The sequence below is a fragment of the Muscardinus avellanarius genome, assembly GCF_963383645.1.
Source record: "Muscardinus avellanarius genome assembly, chromosome: 14".
Classification (NCBI taxonomy): Eukaryota; Metazoa; Chordata; class Mammalia; order Rodentia; family Gliridae; genus Muscardinus; species Muscardinus avellanarius.
This window is the reverse complement of record NC_137800.1, coordinates 45420122-45439942: the sequence shown is the minus strand read 5'-3', so window position 1 is coordinate 45439942 and position 19821 is coordinate 45420122. Positions and strand designations below refer to the sequence as shown.

The 19821-nt window shown below is 37.2% G+C and overlaps 1 protein-coding gene across 1 annotated transcript in view; it reads right to left on the bottom strand.

Moving 5' to 3' along the window:
• The window catches only part of DLC1 (DLC1 Rho GTPase activating protein), a gene marked incomplete at both ends in the record, with an annotated part of 393015 nt that overhangs the window by 190347 nt on the left and 182847 nt on the right, over window positions 1-19821 (bottom strand). The window contains one exon of the mRNA XM_080710066.1: window positions 19290-19323. Coding sequence (XP_080566192.1) covers window positions 19290-19323 — 34 coding nt within the window. The remainder of the gene's footprint in view (window positions 1-19289; window positions 19324-19821) is intronic.

Here is a 19821-nt window from a genome sequence, read left to right as displayed (position 1 = left end):
CCTTTGACCTCCTTTCACTATTCTATTGGTCTCATTAGTTATTATCATGAAGTCTCTTTTTTTTTCCTATTTCCTCTCTAAATTCCATACTTGAGAGAAAACATACAAAATATGTATATTTATGAACAGGAATTTGGCTAAAATTAGCAGAAAAAGAACACAATTTTCATATTCACATCCTAACAGAATAATCCAAAAATTACTTTCCAACTATTTTAAACAAGAACAAGATAGAGAAAAAAGTAAAACTCTAACTCTTTTGATTGGCATACAAAAAAACCTAAGAAATACAGGAATAAAGAAAGCCCTTGAGAAAAGAGAAAAGTGATAGAATTATGGGAGCTGGGCTATCACAGTCCATTTGTATAAGTTAGAACCATATAGGAGATGACAGTCTGTAAACTTCACAGAAAAGAGAGCATCTCAGGGGAAGGCTGAGAACATGAGAGCATGGAGAGAAAAAGTAGAAGGTGAAAGGCAGTGGAGACTTTCAGCAAATTCTTTTTTGGGGACAAATTTCTTTTTTTTCAGAGGCGGAACCCATGTTAATATATTTAAGAAACATGGTAGTCATACCATGCCTACACTGCTTTTTCTAATCTCCTGAGCTAGAATGTGGGAAGTTCTGACTTTAACTTTCCATCATCTTCCTCGTTGCTTGGGCTTCTTGGTCTCTGAAACTATTGAATATGGGCCTAGATCCTGGTGGCTCTAGACAGATCATTAGAGACAAGCACAGAAATTAAGAGGAGGCATTTAGAATCTTCTCCTATTAATTTGACAGAATAATTTTCTTATCTGTTGAATCTAATGATAAATAACTTAAACTTTTATTTTCAATGTTTGTTCTTCCAATTTTGTTTTTCTGGTCATCCATTTTTATTATATTTTAATATCATTTGCATTCTTAAAAAAATCAACGACCTTAAGTGGCTTGGGAAACCTTGCTCTGATGTCTATGTAAAGAGTTTCAAGAGACAGTGTTTGTTTTGAATAGCTCTAGATGGAGAAAAAGGACGAGCATTATTTCATGGAGCTTTAAATCAGCTTTTGTGCTATAGTTTGGATACTGAATATCTTTCAACGGTCCATATGTTAAAGATTGGGTCTGCAGGGTGGTGCTACTGAGAGGCGGTAGAAGGTTTAAGAGGGAGGGCTGAGTAGGAGACCTTTGGTTCATTGTGGGACCCTGCCTCTTCTTGTTCCTTTCTTGTGCCCTGGCTTGTAATGTAGGTGACCATGCTCTGCCATGTGCTCCCACCGTAAGGTTCTGACCCAGACCCAAACAATGGGACCAACCAATCATGAACTGGAATCTCCAAACTGAGAGATAATATAAGCATTTTCTCTTTAAAGTTGACTATATCAGGTATTTTGTTACAGTAATAGAAGTCTGACCAATATACTCCGAATTAAACAGATGTTTTTATTTGTTTATTTGTTGTTATTTAAAAAAAGAGTAGCAGTGATAATTACTGCTTGCGATTCAATTGGAAATTAAAAAAGAATCCTCTGAAGGAAAGGAAATATATATATATATATATATATATATATATATATATATATATATTTTTTTTTTTTTTTTTTTGGTGGTACTGGGGGTGGAACCCAGAGGCTTTCTACCTCCGGGCTATACTCCCAGACCTATTTTATACTTTATTTGGAAACAGGGTCTCACTAAGTTGCTGAGAGCCTCACTAAGTAGCTGAGTCTGGCTTCGAACCTGTGCGATCCTCCTGTCTCAGCCTCCCAAGTGCAGGGATTACAAGCGTGTGCCACCACGCCCGGCTGAAATGAAGTATTTTTGCCTTTAGAATTCCATGTACGAGTGGCTCACTTCTGAGACCAAAACTAGATTGTCAACGATGTAAGAACATTAGAAACCAAAATATTCAAAGTAAAACAAAGAATTTATGGTGGCAGGAAATAGAACAGGCAATTTTGCCATTTAAATGTAAAATGTGATTATTTAATAGTAGGCCTCTTTTTTATGTAGCTATTTTTAAGGAAATGGTTAACATTTCTTATGAGAATTATTTGCTCTGAAATTAGATGGAAAATTAGAGATATTTAGAAGCAGCTATTTTCTTTAGTTCTCTAAATCTCATGTTACTGTTTCTTTATCTTAATGATGTCATTTGTTATTTATTATCAGAAGCAATGGCTGTGTGATAATAAAGCAGAACTCAATTTTTAAAAGTATATCACTAAAAGCACAAGCATAACTCAAAATCTTTTGACTTTTTTCTAATATAGTCATTAAATCATCCTGTGCAATAGACCTATTAAAAATCCTTTATCAATAATGATTTTCACTGTTATCAAAGGGGTTCTGCTATGGTAGTATATCATTTAAAAAGAAACTTTTGTGCCTTTTTTTCTTTTACTACTGAAGAAAGAGTTAAGAATTAGGATGTCTAGATCTTTGCAGCTGGGCTCATAGCACTGATTAATTTAATAAGATCTAACATTCTCACTAAAAATTATGACCATTTTCCAAGGCCTGTTGAAGACTGGAACCATCCTATTTTTCCAATCTTTTCTGCTTTCAAACCCAAGCTCTAGGCTCCAGCTGGCTGGGCTACACAATTGCATCATGGAGCCTTGAGCATTCTCTCTGTCCTGTCTTTGCCAACAACCTTTTCCTTGCCTAGAAACGCCTCAGATCTTCCTTTCTAGTTTTTCAAGGCTTTCTTTTTTCCCCATCTGCTCTGGACAACTCTAGCCCAAGTGACCTCTCCCTAGGCTGAATGTCCTAAGTATTTTGAGAATCTTCCTGCTTAACTGTTAACACTTATCTTGCTCAGCAGGCTGTCAGCATCCTCAAAGGATGTGCTCTCAAGGTCCAGAAAAAGGAAATCCTGAGACAACTAAGCAGGCAAGGCAGGAAAGGCAGCGCATACCTACATCACGTGTTCCCAGCTCCCTCCTTAGAGCTCTGGCCCTTGACTTTCTAGTGGAGGGAAGAGGAAGTGGGACAGAAAAAGTCCAGATAGGCTGGCATTCGGCTGGTCTTGCACTAACCTGGAATAGGGACAAAAGGTTCCACTGAGGGAAAGTTAAAGACCAGAGCATTACTAAGGAATTTGCCAGTTTTTAGGCAGTGTTTCTACTGTGTTGCTTGCACTGTTTCCAGGGTTACCAGATTGCAACATCTTCACTTTACTCCTGTGACTTCTTCCTTTTCTCTGAGGCATCCTGTCCTTCTACCATCTTGCTGTCCATCGTCACCACTCCAAGGGGGTCAACTACTCATCACCCCCAAACACCCTTCACCACATAGAGACCAGAACTCTTGTTGAATTTGTGCTCAGTAATACTCTCTGGGCTGTTTAAAAATGTGAGTAAAGCTTAGCCCTAGAAGAAGAGAGGGCGTGTAGGGCTGTGGAGAAATTTATGTATAAAATAAGAACTCAGTCCCAGTAAACATATCTGCTTACTGAATGGGAGTGGTGGAGCAGTGTGACGTTCACTTCTTTTTCCATTACAGTCTGGCCTCTTCTTCACTGCCATGTTCACATACGGAATTATTCTCATTGCTTTAAAGGGATGTTGTCTAAAGGCAAATGTATAAAACTATATGACATTTAGGGTATCTTTGATTATCTTGTCTGTTTAATAAGCTTTTCATATTTATGAAAACATATTCTTTCACTTTGACTATAAGTTCTCCATGGGTACTGTTTTACCCACTGGTTTTGTAAGTCCAGTGCACTAGATGGCAAGAATAGATATATTTTTTGCTTATATATACTAAAATACAACCTTTGGTAGCCATCCAGCGACATTTGTGATAGTTTGTCTTATGTCATGAAGTAAACATTGAAGTACACATTGAGATTATGAACACGTGAAGGAAGAAGAGTAAACGGAAAATGTGTGCTGACATTAGCCAGTGACACTGAGATTCCATGTTGGTAAGAATTGCCTGGAGAGTAGACTAGTGTTTCTGATGGCTGGGCCTAAGAAATTCTGATTCAAGGCTTCCAGAAATTTAATTTTTAAACAAGTATTCTAAAAAATCATTAGGCACACTTTAACAAGTGGTGCACTAAAGGGTATGCCTTTATTCTCAGTTGTGAAGGCCATTTTACTTTCAATGAAATAATTAGGGAATGTCTTTTATGAATAAGGCATCTAAAAAAGCCATGCATGGTAGCATGCATATTCCAGTATTTGGGAGGCTAAAACAGGAGGATAGCAGGTTTGAGGCCAGCATCAGCAACTTAGCAAGATCCTGTTTAAAAAGAAATAGGACGAGCCGGGCATGGTGGCACACGCTTATAATCCCAGCATTCGGGAGGCTGAGACCGGAGGATCGCAGCTCACGGACAGCCTCAGCTCCTCAGTGAGGCTCTCTGAAACTTAGTGAGACCCTGCTTCAAAATAAAGAATAAAAGATAGGTCAGGGAGTGTAGTTCAGAGGTCAAATGCCCATGGGTTCCATCCCCAGACCAGAAAAAAAAAAAAAAAAAAATAGGGCTGGGGGTATAGCTTGGAGATAGAATGGCCCTAGGTTCAATCCCTAGTACAAAAACCAACAAGCCAAATGAAACCAAAAAAGACATCTAAAGATAAATATATCATAAATTTTATTATATAATAAAGAAAATAAATTCTAATATTAGTAAAGGGCAGAAGGGAAAAATACCCTATGAAAAGTTTACATATAGTTTTTGAGAATTCAGTAAAAGTACTGATTTGTGAGAAGCAGAAATCCTAAAATGCTTCAAAGATGAGGTAAATATGAACATTTGGAGATGGTATAAAAGGAAATTTTAGGAAAAGGTAACGGTATTAGCAAATGTACTAAGAGAGAATATGATGTGAGGAACATAGACATTCCTGCAAGGGCATCAAAGGGGGCAACTGAGAATGAGGAGTGCAGACTGGCCGCATGTAGACCTGTCTTCAGGTGGAAAAGACTCCTAAGAGGAAGTATAAAGATGAAGAAGGAAAGAAAACCAAATCTCCAATGCCATGAAAATGACTTAAAATTTAGGAGGGAATTCAGTGAGATTAAAATTGTGTAGTAAACATAATTTTCCTAATCATATTATATCTAATATCAATGAGTACTATGATACCAATATGACTTTCTTTTTTCTCTTCTTTCTTCCTCCTTCCTTCCTTCCTTCCTTCCTTCCTTCCTTCCTTCCTCCCTCCCTCCCTCCCTCCCTCCCTCTCTCTCTCTTTCTTTCTTTCTTTCTCCTTCCTTCCTTCCTTCCTTCCTTCCTTCCTTCCTTCCTTCCTTCCTTCCTCCTTCCTTCCTTTCTTCTTTTGTGGTACTGGGGATGGAACCCAGGGGGCATTCCACCTTTGAGCTATACCCGTAGCCCTATTTTTTTATTCTTTATTTTTTTTGAAACAGGGTCTCACTGAGTTGCAAAGGGCCTCACTAAGTAGCTGAGGCTGTCCGCAAACCTCGATCCTCCTGTTTAAGCTTCCCAAATTCTGAGATTACAAGCATGTGCCACCACGCTTGATGTGCTCCAAGATAGTTACGATCATTTATGTCAAACATAAACAAAGTAAAGCTCTTGAATTAGAAAACACAGCCCAATATTAAATGTATGCAAAAACCCCAAACATTATGTCTACCAAAAGTATTTTTAAAACATGATTCCACAGAGTTTATCAGATATTTATATTTATTAATCTCTACACCACTAATGTAGTCACCCAAAGAAATATAAATAAGTAACATATGAGAGCATCATAAAAATATTATGAGGTAACCCTTGCACTCCTTTCTCTTAAAACAAAAACAAAACAAAACCTGAATCCTAGGGGGTTAAATAATTTTACCAAAGAAAACAAAAGGGAGGTAAGCTGAAGTCATGGGAAATGGTAGAGAAAAGCAAGAGACAGAAAACCTACCACAGATGGAGCAAAGATTTTCCAGATGTGGAATTCTTTCTGTGGATCAGCGCCATTAGCTTGGCTTACTCGGGTTCTACCAGGAAAAAATGCAAGTAGGGCTTCTTACTAACTTCTGTCTGTAATCCAACTAAACCTACTTTGTTGAAATTTTATATGTTGGTTCCTTCAGGAAAATGTCTGGGTATCTTTGATCTAAGCTTATTTTTTGAAAGCTGGCTTCCACTGTAGATGGGAATGCTTTTGGAATGCCTGAAGGTATTTGTATGGGTGACAGAACATCTCCATTTGGAAAGACATATTGAACATGTCTCCATCCCAGTCTCTTCTTGTCCACATCACAGGAAGCCAGGCCGCTCCCTGCGTGAGAGGATGAGGGGTCACTGCTCTTGTTTATGTCTTGTTGTCAGGGATCATCTGGGAAAATGGCTCCTGATTAGCTGCAGAATGATGAGTCTCATCTCAGAGTCAGGGTCACAGGTCACATCGAGAGAATGCCTTTTTTTAAGGCCTTAAAATTTGGTTCTCAGAAATATCACAAAAAATCCCCCCACATGCATATGTAAATTCTAGTAAAAAAGTAAGTCTTGGAATATAAGTTAAGTCTAAACAAATTCAGATATCTTTCTCTTGAAGATCCTTTAGTGTTTCAAATGTACCAACTGTCACATTTCTGATTTTTTGTTATATTTATATTCTTCCCTTTGTCTTGTTTATTTGTTTTCATGTTTAGGGTTTACAATGTCCACTGTTACTATTGATATTTTGCTTATTGGTATTTAAGTGAAACGAGGGAACATGAATGTATTGTATTAAAATGTTAAATTATTGAGAGCAATATCACTTGATCTAAGCAAATTATAATGTAAACTAAAAAGGGAATGGCATGCTCAGGAAAAATTAAGTGATTCGAAAGGGAGATAATTTATTTGATCAAGAAAAATCCATGAATCTCCTAAGTACAAGATATGCTGCCACTGATTTGGATGAGTATAGCTGAAAGAGAGGGAATCGAAAAATATTCTGTTGGACTGCAATGTAATTTTGAAGTAAAAATATGATTTTTGTAGCCTAAAAATAACCTCACTGTGAAAAATTATTGTTTTAGTGAATGTTCACTAATACTTACATCTTGCTAGTTCTTGTGGAGTAAAACAAGTAAAAAAGCAAATAAGACATGTTTTTTCTTTGAAGCTGCTTATATTTTGGAAGACAATAGTATGTATACAAGAAACAGAGAATTGCATAAACATGTGAAATTAATATTTACTTTTTGTGGTGCCGGGGATCAATAGAACATTTTGTATCATATTGTATATTCATAGGAATTTTAAGAATACTGTTTAATCAGTGAAGTGCAAGGAATTCATTAAAATTGAGTGCACCTAAAAGAGAACCTCAAATGTAAGAATCCAAGCACACATGCCAGATGTGGAACAGGTGCCTCTTGAAAGCAGGGCTGACACTCTGAGAGACATCTGGGATGGAACCAGCTACTTTCCCCATCTTTCTCTAATTCATATTCTAACTTCTCTGTCTTGGTCCTATCACTCCATAATCTTGCCACTCTCTGCAGAATGGTTTCATCTGTTGCTTCACCTGACAGTCCATGTGAACTTTTAGCTAAAGCACCTGCTGAGGTTGACTGATTCTCTCTAACTCGTAATTTAAGAGAGAGAGAGGGAGAGAGAGAGGGAAAAAGAGGGAGAGAGGGAGAAAGAGAGAGAGAGAGAAGGAAGGAAGGAAGGAAGGAAGGAAGGAAGGAAGGAAGGAAGGAAGGAGGGAATTTTCTTGGCTGCTGATCAGCTAATATATTTTCTGGCCTCGGGTTAAGTGCATCTCGAGTCCCACCCTACCTGGCATAGTCCAGTAGACTCTGGCCATGGATTAGAACACAAGGTTCCAAGACACATAGGTCCTTCTTTTGGGGCTATATATTGCCCCCTTCTTTTGGGGGTAATGATACTCACCTAAGTCAAAAGGGGAATTCATCATGGAGGAGGACAGTTGTAGAAGGCTTTATGCAAAAAGTGGCACTCAAGGTAATCCTTGAAGGAAGATTTGAAGAAAAAGATAACAAAAGGCTATTTTTTGAGAAAGCAAACTTTGGGACAAATGCATAGGAACAGGAGTATGTGGCTTGTATGAATTGTATGAAATATTATAGTTTTACTGATTTTGGTCACACTTTTATTAGTCTACTTGGAGGTGAGGTAAGGCATGTGGAGGTAGAGAAAATAGCAACTTTGGAGCAGAGATTCATATACTTTGTAGTTCAGCAAGTATTTAAAAATAATGTAAACACCTAGCTCTCTTCTCAGTGTGAGAGTATGTACTATTCACCCACTATTATAAATTATACCTCTCAGTAATATATTCACTGGTAGTATTTTTCTTTCAAAAACTTGAAGACATTCCAAAGAAGAGAGATTAAGTCAATGACTAAGAGAAGAAAGTTATTTTTGCCTAAAGAAGAGTAAAAGTTAATATTAGTGAAGCATGTATCATTTTTATTATCTATGAGTTTTTTTTAAAAGGTTTTTACATTAAAAATGTACTAAGTAAGTCTCTCTAACTCCATGGTACAGTGGTTCTCTCTTATCCTGGGTTTTACTTTCCATGTTTTCAGTTATGTGTGGTCTGAAAGTATGAAGTGGAAAACTTCAGAAATAAATAATTCATGAGTTTGAATTGTGTGTTGTTCTGAGCAGTGTGATGAATTTCTTGCCTTCTTGCTCCGTTCCTGGAATGTGAATACTCCTTTGTCTGGCACAACCATGTTGTATACACTACCCATTGTTACTTAGCAGTCTGTGTGAAGAAAAAAAAGTATATAGAGGATTCTGTGCTATCTATGATTTCAGGCATCATCCAAAGTTCTTGGAATGAATTCTCCATGGATAAAAGAAAACTAATATATATCCATACAATGGAATATTATTCAGCACTAAAAGGAAATTATCTATCAAGTCATGAAAAGAGACAGAGACCTTAAATGAATATTACAAAGTAAAAGAAACCAATATGAAAAGACTACATACTATAATTATGCTGCCATTTAGAGTAGTTTCACTTACCTAAAAATTCCATTCTGGGGTGTGGTGGCACACGCTTGTAATCCCCGCGCTTGGGAGGTGGAGACAGGAGGATCGCGCAGGTTCGAAGCCAGCCTTGCTGGCTTAAGAGACCCTGTTTCCAAATAAAAATATAAAATAGGTCTGGGAGTGTAGCCCGGAGGTAGAAGGGTTTCCAGGAACCCCAGTACCACACACAAAAAAAATCTATTCTCCATCTATTATTTCCTTCCTTCCAGCAAACAACTGGCTGCCAGTGATCTAGTTATCTCCTTAATTTTCTCTTTTTCAGAATATCATATAGTTTGGACTATACTCAGTGTTGTTACAGACTTAAAACTGTCCTAAAGATAAAGTATATATAGTTTTTGTTTGTTTGTTTGTGATCCTGGGTATTAAACCCAGGGCATTTTACCTCCAGCTATATCCCTAGCCCTATTTTGTTTTTTATTTAAAACAGGATTTGCTAGGTTGATGTGAGTCTTATTACTTTCAGAGGCTGTCCCCCAACCTGTGATCCTCCTGTCTTAGCCTCCCAAGTACTGGGATTTCAGGTGTGTGCCACCATGGCAAACTAAGCCTATTTATTAATAAACAAATTCCGAAAGGGTGCACAGCGTGATGATAAGTGATGGATTAAAAGACACTTTAAAGGGTTGAGACAAAGGAAAGACTCAAAGGACAATAACAATCCATCTAGAATTAAGCATGACAATGACCAGTTCAAAGTATGCATCCTATAGTTGTATCATTTTAAAAAGTAGGAAATGAACAGATCAGGGGTTATTATGAAGATTTCATGGCAAAAGTCGGACTTGAATGAGTCCTTAAGGGCTGGGGATGATGATTTCTAGAAAGGAAATAGGAAGAGCAAAGGTCAAAATATGCACAATTAAATTCAGGAGAAAAGTGAGGTTGTCATTATGGCGACCATGGAAGGTGTATGTTATAGGAGGATGGTGGGTAAGGTTGGAAAAGAAAAATAAGGCCAAGTTATGGTAAAGTTTATTCTTAGCCTAAATAGTCATGGCATTTCACTGCTACACAGAGCTGGCTGCTTCAGAGGACGAACTGTGGTCTGCACTTCTTGCTTGCATTTTTTCTTGGCCACAGGATGATTTGGGGTATCTTAGGAAATCTCACTGATCCTCAGAGTCCTCAGCTCTATAATGTGGATAACCATAACAGCTACCTCCCGAGGTCACTAGAGGATGAGATGGGTCCATGTCTATAAAGTGCTTAGAGAAGTGCAGGCACTAAGAATGCTCACTGCTGTTATCCATTGGATCCATTCAGCACATTTATTCAAACACCTGTGAGGAGGCTGGCATAACAGAGGCACAGGAAAAGTATCTTTCAGGAAACCACAGCACAGTGAGGAAACATAATAAATGTACCCAAGAAGACCATGGACTAAAGAAGTAGGGAGATTAATGAAAGGATGGTGAGCTGCACTGTTATCCTCCATATATCTATTTCCTTAAAGTCATAGGACAGAGTTAATTTAATATTTATATTAAGAAGCTCAAGACATGATCAGTTGGGAGTCACTGGAAATGTATTTTTTTTGAGAAATACAAAAACTGGGAAAATTTAAAAAACAAGAAGAAATACCCCAATTGCGGTGGGCAAGTGATTACTATTAGGAGACCATTATGCTTAAGTGGCACTTTAGGAATCCTCTATGATCTTTTCTATCTAATTACAGTATTCAAAACAAAATAGCTTCGTTAATTCATGGTCCATTCTTTCCCTGAAATAGCTAGATTAGCTGGGCGTGGTGGCGCATGTTTGTAATCCCCGTGCTTGGGAGGCGGAGACAGGAGGATCCTGCAGGTTTGAAGCCAGCCGTGCTGGCTTAAGAGACCCTGTTTCAAAAAATAAAAAGTATAAAAATAGGTCTGGGAGTGTAGCCCAGAAGTAGAAAGGCTTCCAAGAACCCCAGTACCACCAAAAAAGAAAGAAAGGAAGAAAGAAAGAAAGAAAGAAAGAAAGAAAGAAAGAAAGAGCCAAATTAATTTTCTGCATAGCCTGCACACAAAAGCAGGATAGGGACCAACCTTTTCTTGGGAATTAGTTAATTTGTCTTAGTCATTAATGAGTATCTAAGATTCCCATCTTGGATAAACCATATCCTAAAATAGTGTCTTAATTACATAATAGAAACAGCCAGGAATCTACCTGGAAGAGATACATATCTTAAACTCTTACCTATAAAAAAAACAAATCAAAGCTCCTCTAACTAATGGAGAATCAATAAGAAAAATATTAGATGTGGCAGCAGAATTATAGGTTATTTAATACTCCAACAGGCCAAAGTCATATTTTGTTGCATGCAATTTCCAAAATAAAAGTACCTTTCCAAAGAAACTAGAATCAATGCACTTTTACCTTGTGGGTATGTATATATAGTTACATAATTTAAAAAAATAATTGAGGCCAGGCACGGTGGTATATACCTCTAATCCCAGTACTTAAGCAGCTGCAACAGGAATATTGCAAGTTTAAGGGCAGTTTCAGCAACTTATTGAGAACATCAGCAACTTCCTAAGACCCTGTTTTAAAATAAAAAAATGAAAAGGGCTGGGGGTGTAACTGAAAGGTAGAATGCCCTTGTGTTCAATATCCAGTACCAGAAAAAAAAAAAAAAGTAGCTTGCTTATATTTTTCATGAATTCCTTGATATCCGAAAGATAATTTGTTTCCTCCCAACAACTCAGTCAACCACAGCCAACTTTTCATGGATTAGTTTACATTAGGTTTTAGAGAAAAAGAGGTTATGTGTGGGCCTATCCTAAAGACCTTACTCATAAAAAATGGGCAATTAGAAACTATAATTTTTTTAATTGAAGCAAGTGAGTATTTATAATCCATTAGCATAAAATAGTGAAATTCATTTTTTTCTTTGTTGGTGGTACTGGGGTTCCTGGAAGCCCTTCTACCTCCGGGCTACACTCCCAAACCTATTTTATATTTTTGAAACAGGGTCTCTTACACCAGCGGGGCTGGCTTCGAACCTGCGCGATCCTCCTGTCTCCGCCTCCCAAGCGCGGGGATTACAAGCGTGCGCCACCACACCCAGCGTGAAATTCATTTTTTGAGAGTGAAAAGAAATAAAGAATTTGGAGTGTTGGCCAAAGCCCTGTGAGGCCAGAGAAAGATAATTTTCAGACCTTGGGACCCTGTAAAACAGCCAGAGGTCTTTGCAGTTATGGGAAAAGCTTCACTTAGGAACAGAATGAAAAGATTCTGTGTTTGGCTTTAGGAATGTAATGAATATATAGTAAAGCATTTGCTGATTTTTAAAAATTGTATTTATTTGTCGGGCGTGGTGGCACACACTTGTAATCCCCGCGCCTGGGAGGTGGAGACAGAAGGATCCTGCAGGTTGGAAGCCAGCTGTGCTGGCTTAAGAGACCCTGTTTCCAAATGAAATATAAAATAGGTCTGAGAGTGTAGCCTGGAGGGAGAAGTGTTCCATCCCCAGTACTACCAAAATAAAACTGCATTTATTCATTAATTTACCCAATATCACACAACTACAATAACGCCAGGCACTGGGAATAAAGAGTTGAGTTAAACAAAATTCTGTTTTTCAAGGTGTTAACATGTTAGTAGGTAAGACAGCAATGAAACCAATCTGATCAATACCAAAATGGAGACATGAAATAAGGTAGAGGTTTTCAAAGAATTTTGAAATAGAACAGTATTATGTTTTAAAATAAAAACTCTTTGGATATGTAAAAATATTGGATCACAGTATAGATTGGGGTAGATCAATTGAAGAACTCTCTTAATCCAAGTGATGATCAGATTCGTGAAGGGGGTGTCTATTTCTTTTTTTTTTTTTTTTTTTTTTTGGTGGTACTGGGAGTGGAACCCAGAGGCTTTCTAACTCCGGGCTATACTCCCAGACCTTTTTTAAAAATATATTTTATTTGGGAACAGGGTCTTGCTAAATTGCTGAAAGCCTCACTAAGTAGACAAGGCTGGCTTTGAACCCATGCGATCCTCCTGTCTCAGCCTCCCAAGCGCGGGGATTACAAGCGTGGGGGTGTCTATTTCTATGTTAGTTTTTATTTTTAATCTGCATTTCCCTTTTCAGTGATCAAAGGCAGCCAAGAAAACTAATACCAAAAGACACCAAGTCTGGGTTTGTTACTTAGTATGTTTACAAGGAACATGAAATGAAATTATAAAAACTATAAAAACCCTTCTTTTTCTTCTCACATGTTTTTCACAAAGAAGTGTTTGATTTCTATTTTCTGTCTTGCTAGCCGCAACACAAAGTTTGGAGAGACTATGCCTCTGTTATATGCTCCTGAAAGATATCTTTCACCGGTGTTTTAGGCTATAATTCATTATCTTGATTTTTTACATTTACTGGCCAACCAAATAACCTCCAGGCAGGAGAACAAACATTCTAGGAAAAAATGGCCAATGAATGCAGCCAAAGTCAGATTCCAAGTCATCTTTTTCAATGGTATCCTTTTATACATTTGTGTGGGATAGAACCCCAAATAGCACCATTAATTAATTACCTGGCTGAGATATCTGGCAGTTGTGGAGGGTAGGCGGAGAATAGAGGAAAAGGGGGAAAAGCGAAATAAACAATTTTAGAACTATATTAACTCTAAGTTATTAATATTGAAGCCAAAACATCTTCATGATTATAATATCAATGAACACATATTTAAAGAACACCTATGGTAAAAGCTGTTTTAGTTACAGGGCACACAATGAAAATGTTTTCTCCTGAACAAGATAAGCTCATGGCCTCATGGCCTGTCAAAGGGACAATTATACAAGATAAAATGACCGTACCAGAAAACCCACAGAGGTTTCTAGGAGCACAGAGCAATCAATGGTTAACACTGCCTGGAAAATGATTCACTGAGGAGATGATATTATTGTTGGATCTAATAATACAAATATAAATCTCAAGACTGAAAAGGAGAAAATGCCATTTCGGCTAATACAAATGGCACGCAGGCTGCCAGGTAGTCTGAGAAAATTTGCAAGGTGTTCTATGACTTAATTTAAAAATGAGACAATTCATATTACTACTTTTCAAATGTGTTCAGATGTCATATTTTAGTGACTAAACCAGTGTTACATGCTTCTATTTAATGGCAAACACATTCTAAGTCATGAGTATATACATCCCTCTCCAAGAAGCTAAATTTGACTGTTTCATTTAGGATTCAGAAAAACATGGTCATTTTTTCTCTAAATTAGCAAACTCTCTCTCTACTTCTATCTCTTTTTCTACCTATCATCTCTATATATGGTAGAGTATGGTATGTACATATATGGTATGTACCACAGATCTGGTATATACCATAGATCTAGGCAGAAGTAGTAGAAAGGCATATATGTTCCTATAACCCTGAACCTCATTATGACGTATGATTACAATGCACCAATAAAAGTATATTTAAAAAAAGAATTAGAAGAGGCTCTGTGGCTAGATGTGGTGGCTGTGGTTGCATTAAACCAAACAACCAACCCACCAAGCAAACAAAGGAACAGAAAGAAGATAAAACACTGTTATGTATATGCATGAAGCTTCTAATGGGAAATAAATGCCACATTGAATAAACTGGAGACAGTAATAACAGAACTTTTGGAGAAGACAAAGGAAACCCACTGACTTAGTCCAGACGGTCAGGGAGAAATGGTGAGGGGCAAAATGAACATACCCAAAACAGTAAGTCATACTACATGAAGGCCGATTACAAATGGCCAAGTATGTCAAGTAGAAAAATTTGATCTTATTCTGCAGACAATAGGAAGACAAGCAAAACAGAGCCGAATTGATGCAATCAGGTCCATTTCTCCAAGACAAGTCTCGTGAAAGTGTAGGGAGGTGATGAGGGCAATGATAGGCTAAGCAGAGAAAAGAGAAACCAGTTCTTGATACCATTGAAAAAGTTTGGTGAAGAGTGAATCTCTGAAGAAAAGAAATGGCAGGAGGATGCACAAGGGCTGAGGAAAACACAGGGTCTATGGATCCTGTGCGGGAGGTGAGGGAGTGGGTGTGGCAGGGTAACCCAGGCATTTCACAGGGCTGCTGGCTAGACAGACTCCAACAGGGTTCAGTTACCTAGGGGATAATGAAATCCTAGAGAAATGAGACATGGAGTACACATATCTCAGTGTTGCTTCTTTGAGAAAACCCAGGATAATCTGTTTACAAGGGAGAATTTCAGTCTTATAGAGAAAAGAATTTCGAATTAGGGGTTAAAATGTGGCCAACCCTGCCTATACTGTTGATTACCAGTGTCTGGATTAACTCACTTAGAAGATATGTGAAGACAGTGCTCTCTCTTTCACATGAACAGCTGCTTGGCTGTATCTTGCTGCCCTAAGGAAGTGTTTAAGGACTCTTGAAGCTTACACAGACAGCAGAGACCCAGATAGTATCTATTGGTCTGTGGTTACGAAGCATAACTATCATAAAAAACAGCTACCTTTTTTTTTTTTGGTGGTACTGGGGGTGGAACCCAGATGCTTTCTACCTCCGGGCTATGCTCCCAGACGTATTTTATATTTTATTTGGAAAGAGGGTCTCACTAAGTTTCTGAGAGCCTCACTAAGTAGCTGAGGCTGGCTTCGAACCTGCGTGATCCTCCTGTCTCAGCCTCCCAAGCGCGGAGAATACAAGCATGCGCCACCACGCCCAGAACAGCTACCATTTTTAGAGCCTATTTTGTTCCAAGCCTGTTGCTTTATAATTGCAGCACTGTTTATGCTCTATAAATGGGGTAATGAAGAAATCAATTCACTTGCTCTAGGCACACAGATAGGAAGCAGATGTGAAGGGGAAAAATATCAATGGCATTGGGCCTACTTTTTAGGGACATACAGACTCTGGTGGCTTAATGGAGGTTATATGAAAATACTATATATTGGATACAATTATGCATATTGATAATTGTGTGATTAGGTCTAATTCTTAAAAAATTCATTGGCTCTATTCTTGATCCTAAGAATGCACCTTCTGTCTGGGTATGGTGATGTACAACTGTAGTCCCAGTACTTGGGAGGCTAAGACAGGAGGATTGCAGTTTCAAGGGCAGCCTCAGCAACTTAGTGAGATTCTCAGCAATTTAGCAACACTCTGTTTAAAAAAAAAATTAAAATGGCTGGGGATGGAGCTTGTAGGTAGAATACCCCTAGGTTCAATCCCTAATACATGAACATAAATGCAAATTTTGTTACAGGGATTTCTGGAAATAATATCTTAATATAATTATTTTCCTGGGGAAAAGGAATAAAGTGGGGCAATAAATTTTCAGTGGAGAAGAGGAGAAGGGGATGCCGATCTGACAGGACCTTCTTTAACTGCACTTTGATTTTATTCGTGGCAGAGATCACGCTTTATTCATTATTTCTACAGCCATACAATTTGATATGATGCCTTAAACATGTTGCTGTCTAGTGTTTGTGGAATGAATACATCAGAAGAGGCTGTTTCAAAACCATTTTAACCACGGAAATTTTATCTTCACAAGGTAGTAGATGAACAGCAAAGCCAATCCCACTGAGTTATGTTAGAACAGAAACCTGGGTCATAACAGAAGAAGGTTCCTCAAAGCCCACACAAGACAGCTGCCCAGCTGCAATGGCGATATGATTAATGGAATGTACCCAAAGTGATTTTATTTAGAACTTCACAAAGCTTGGTAGAGTTGGTTCCAATTGGCTTGGATGAGAGGTCACACAGATTAAAAATAGACTTTCTTAATAAGAAACAATAGGCCACATTCATTTAACAAGATGGAAAAAAATGACACGCCTTAGGGGTGAGCATGAAGCTTAATCCTATTTATGGGCTCAATTAACTCCCCTCCCAAGACTGAGTAGGTTCTCTGCCTTCACTGCCATTCCTCTGTCCTGGGGGAGCATGAAAAGAGATTCATGGAACTAGAAATAAAGAGATCTACATTTGAATAAAAAACACTCCCAATATTTTTAATAGTTTAAATAGAGCATGATAAAGTTTTGAAATGTAAGATTTAGTTTGCTTAAACTTGCAGTCTTTTATAACTTAGGAAGTAAATCAGATTCTCTTTAGAATTTATAAATTTGATACCATTATTCTTAAAATATGTCAAAACAAGTATTTGTCTTGACAGGTAAATTAACTCACTTTATTTAAAGAAATAATTTTTTTCTTATAGTTATGTTATCAAACAAAATTATATTTATCTTAAACACAGCACATTCTCCAAGAATCTAAATCAAAATTCCAATTGTTCTAATGTTTTAACATACAGGAGAAGCAGGTTCTGTTCAAATCAGTTCTTTCTGGGTTGTTAAGCATCTGAGATGGGACATTCGGGTGTCAGGGGCTGGGGTAAGTCATACCTTTCAATTAAGGGATCCTAATTTTCACAGATATGTGTGGAACCTCTTTGAATTGAGTCGCTCAACTTTCTTAAATAATGCCCCACACATACCTATAATCTCAGTACTCTGGAGTCTGAGACAGGAGGATCAAAGATTTGAGACCAGCCTCAGCAACTTAGACTCTTGACAACCTATTGAGACCCTATTTCAAAACAAACAAACAAAAAATGACTGGGGTCGTAGCTTAGAGGTAGATAGAAATACCCTGGATTAAATTCCCAGTACACCTGTGTGCATGCTTGCAAGTATGCACACACAGGTGTACACACACACACACACATACACCGAGCGCCCAAAGTATAGAAATGACATAGAAATATTGTTAAATAGTGTAAGTTAATTTCCTGTTCCTTTTTGTTATGAGGAGGAAAATTTGTAGGGTTATGGTAAGAAATGGTGGCCCAATATACTTATGTCCTCTGTTTAATTCATTTGTTGTTCTAATAATTTTTTCAAAATACTTGAGAAGATTGATAAAATGAAGTGCTCTTCTCTCAAGCTCTAGCCACTGAAGTGGAAAAATGTAGCTTCTTGCTTCTTTACCTCCTCAGACAGCACGCCCTGCCATCCCTTCTTCTTCTTCCCCACCAGGCAACAATTCACATCCAGATTTTCTCCGTTGGGTATAAAAGAATTTGCTGATATTTTGGAGTAAGATGACAACTTTGCTCTGTTACTTTGTTTAAATTACAACTAATCTGGGGAATTACAGAGAATGTCACAATCCAAGATAAAGGAGGACTGTAGCTAAATTGCTTTTTTATCCTGAGGCATATTCCCACTTATTACTTGTTCTAACTACCTACCCAACAATATCTGCTCAAAGATATCGGAGCTTTGGAAAGGTAATTTAAATTCATTTAACATTTGTAGTTAATCCATAGAATACTAGTAGACTGTTAAATAGAGCGGTTTTTTTCTTGCATTGACACATGGTACCAGTTCAATATCCCCCTCCTATTCTGAAAAGGTTTTAACACGATTAGAGTGAAGAAATCAGACACAGACTAAACATGAGAAAAAAAAAAGTTTATCTTGTTACAGAAACTATGAAAACTTGTGTGTGGAAACTGGTGGCAAAAACAAGATCTCTGAAATACAAGACGATATTCTTAGTTTAAAAATATCAGATGAACTCTAATGCTTTATTGGAAAGGCACTTAAAATCATGCTATCTTCTCTCAGATAACAAAAAACATGACAAACACCACAAATATCTATGAACTAAGTGATAAGCTTCAAATCTGGTAGCACACTGCCAATCTGTTTTTGCTTTTTTGTTTCCATTACAAAGAACACATAAGACAATATTGAGAAAGATCAAAATATTTTTAAAAAGCACGTAATTCCTCTAATCCAAATAAAAAATTTTATATTCCATGTTTCTCATCAGTCTTTACCCATCTCCTTATAATACTGTTAAATAATTATAATCAGGGCACAGAGCAGGGAAAATAATATGTTTTTCTTAAAAAACTATTCATATTGCTTTAAATCTGCATTTTCAAGAGTACAGAATTAGCTTTAAATATCAAGTACATTTTTTCCTATGACTACTGAATATGACTACTGAATAATGACTACTACTTAAGATCCAAAAATACATCTTGATAATTAGTCACAACCAATTTTCAAAGATCATTCCTCTACAAATTGACCAACACTGAATTCTTTTTCTCAAGAAAATAATTGTGGTTACTTAAAAGGCTACAAAAAGTCTTATTCTAACATGATATAATATTATGTCATAAACCATATTTTTAATATTTGGATCATGATTCATTTATTTTTTAGTAATTCAACCTTTTCCCAAACATTGATGAGACTTGTACATTTCACATATTTAATGAAATGTCTACTTTAAATGAAACTTTATCCTATAATATCTAGAGGAGAAAACACAACCACATGTCAACTTACCAGCTTTTTCCTTCTCTGAAATACCTGAAGTAGCCTGAGAAAGAAAAGCAAAAATTATGGTATTATTAGAAAGAAATGTTAAATAAACTCACCAGAAATAAAATATAGTGTCACGATTATAGCAAAAATTAAATAGAGCTTGAAAATAAAAAATAAGCAATAATCAGAGAAGTCATTAAACCTGATTGTAATAACTATAAATTGGCATAGTTATTTTGTTTTATGAAGAAAGGCTCAGTTTAACATTTACCCACATGTTCTTAAAGGACCTTGGCAATAAGTGAGACTAAACACACTCTTCATCTGAAGAATATGGAGAATATGGGTAGATTTTTTTTTTTTATGGTACTGGGGATGGAACCCTTCTGCCTCTGGGCTACACTCCCAGACCTATTTTATATTTTATTTGAAAACAAGGTCTCTTAAGCCAGTGAGGCTGGCTTCAAACCTGCGCGATCCTCCTGTCTCCGCCTCTCAAGCACGGGGATTACAAGCGTGCGTCACCACGCCCGGCTTGGGTAGAATTTTTGTA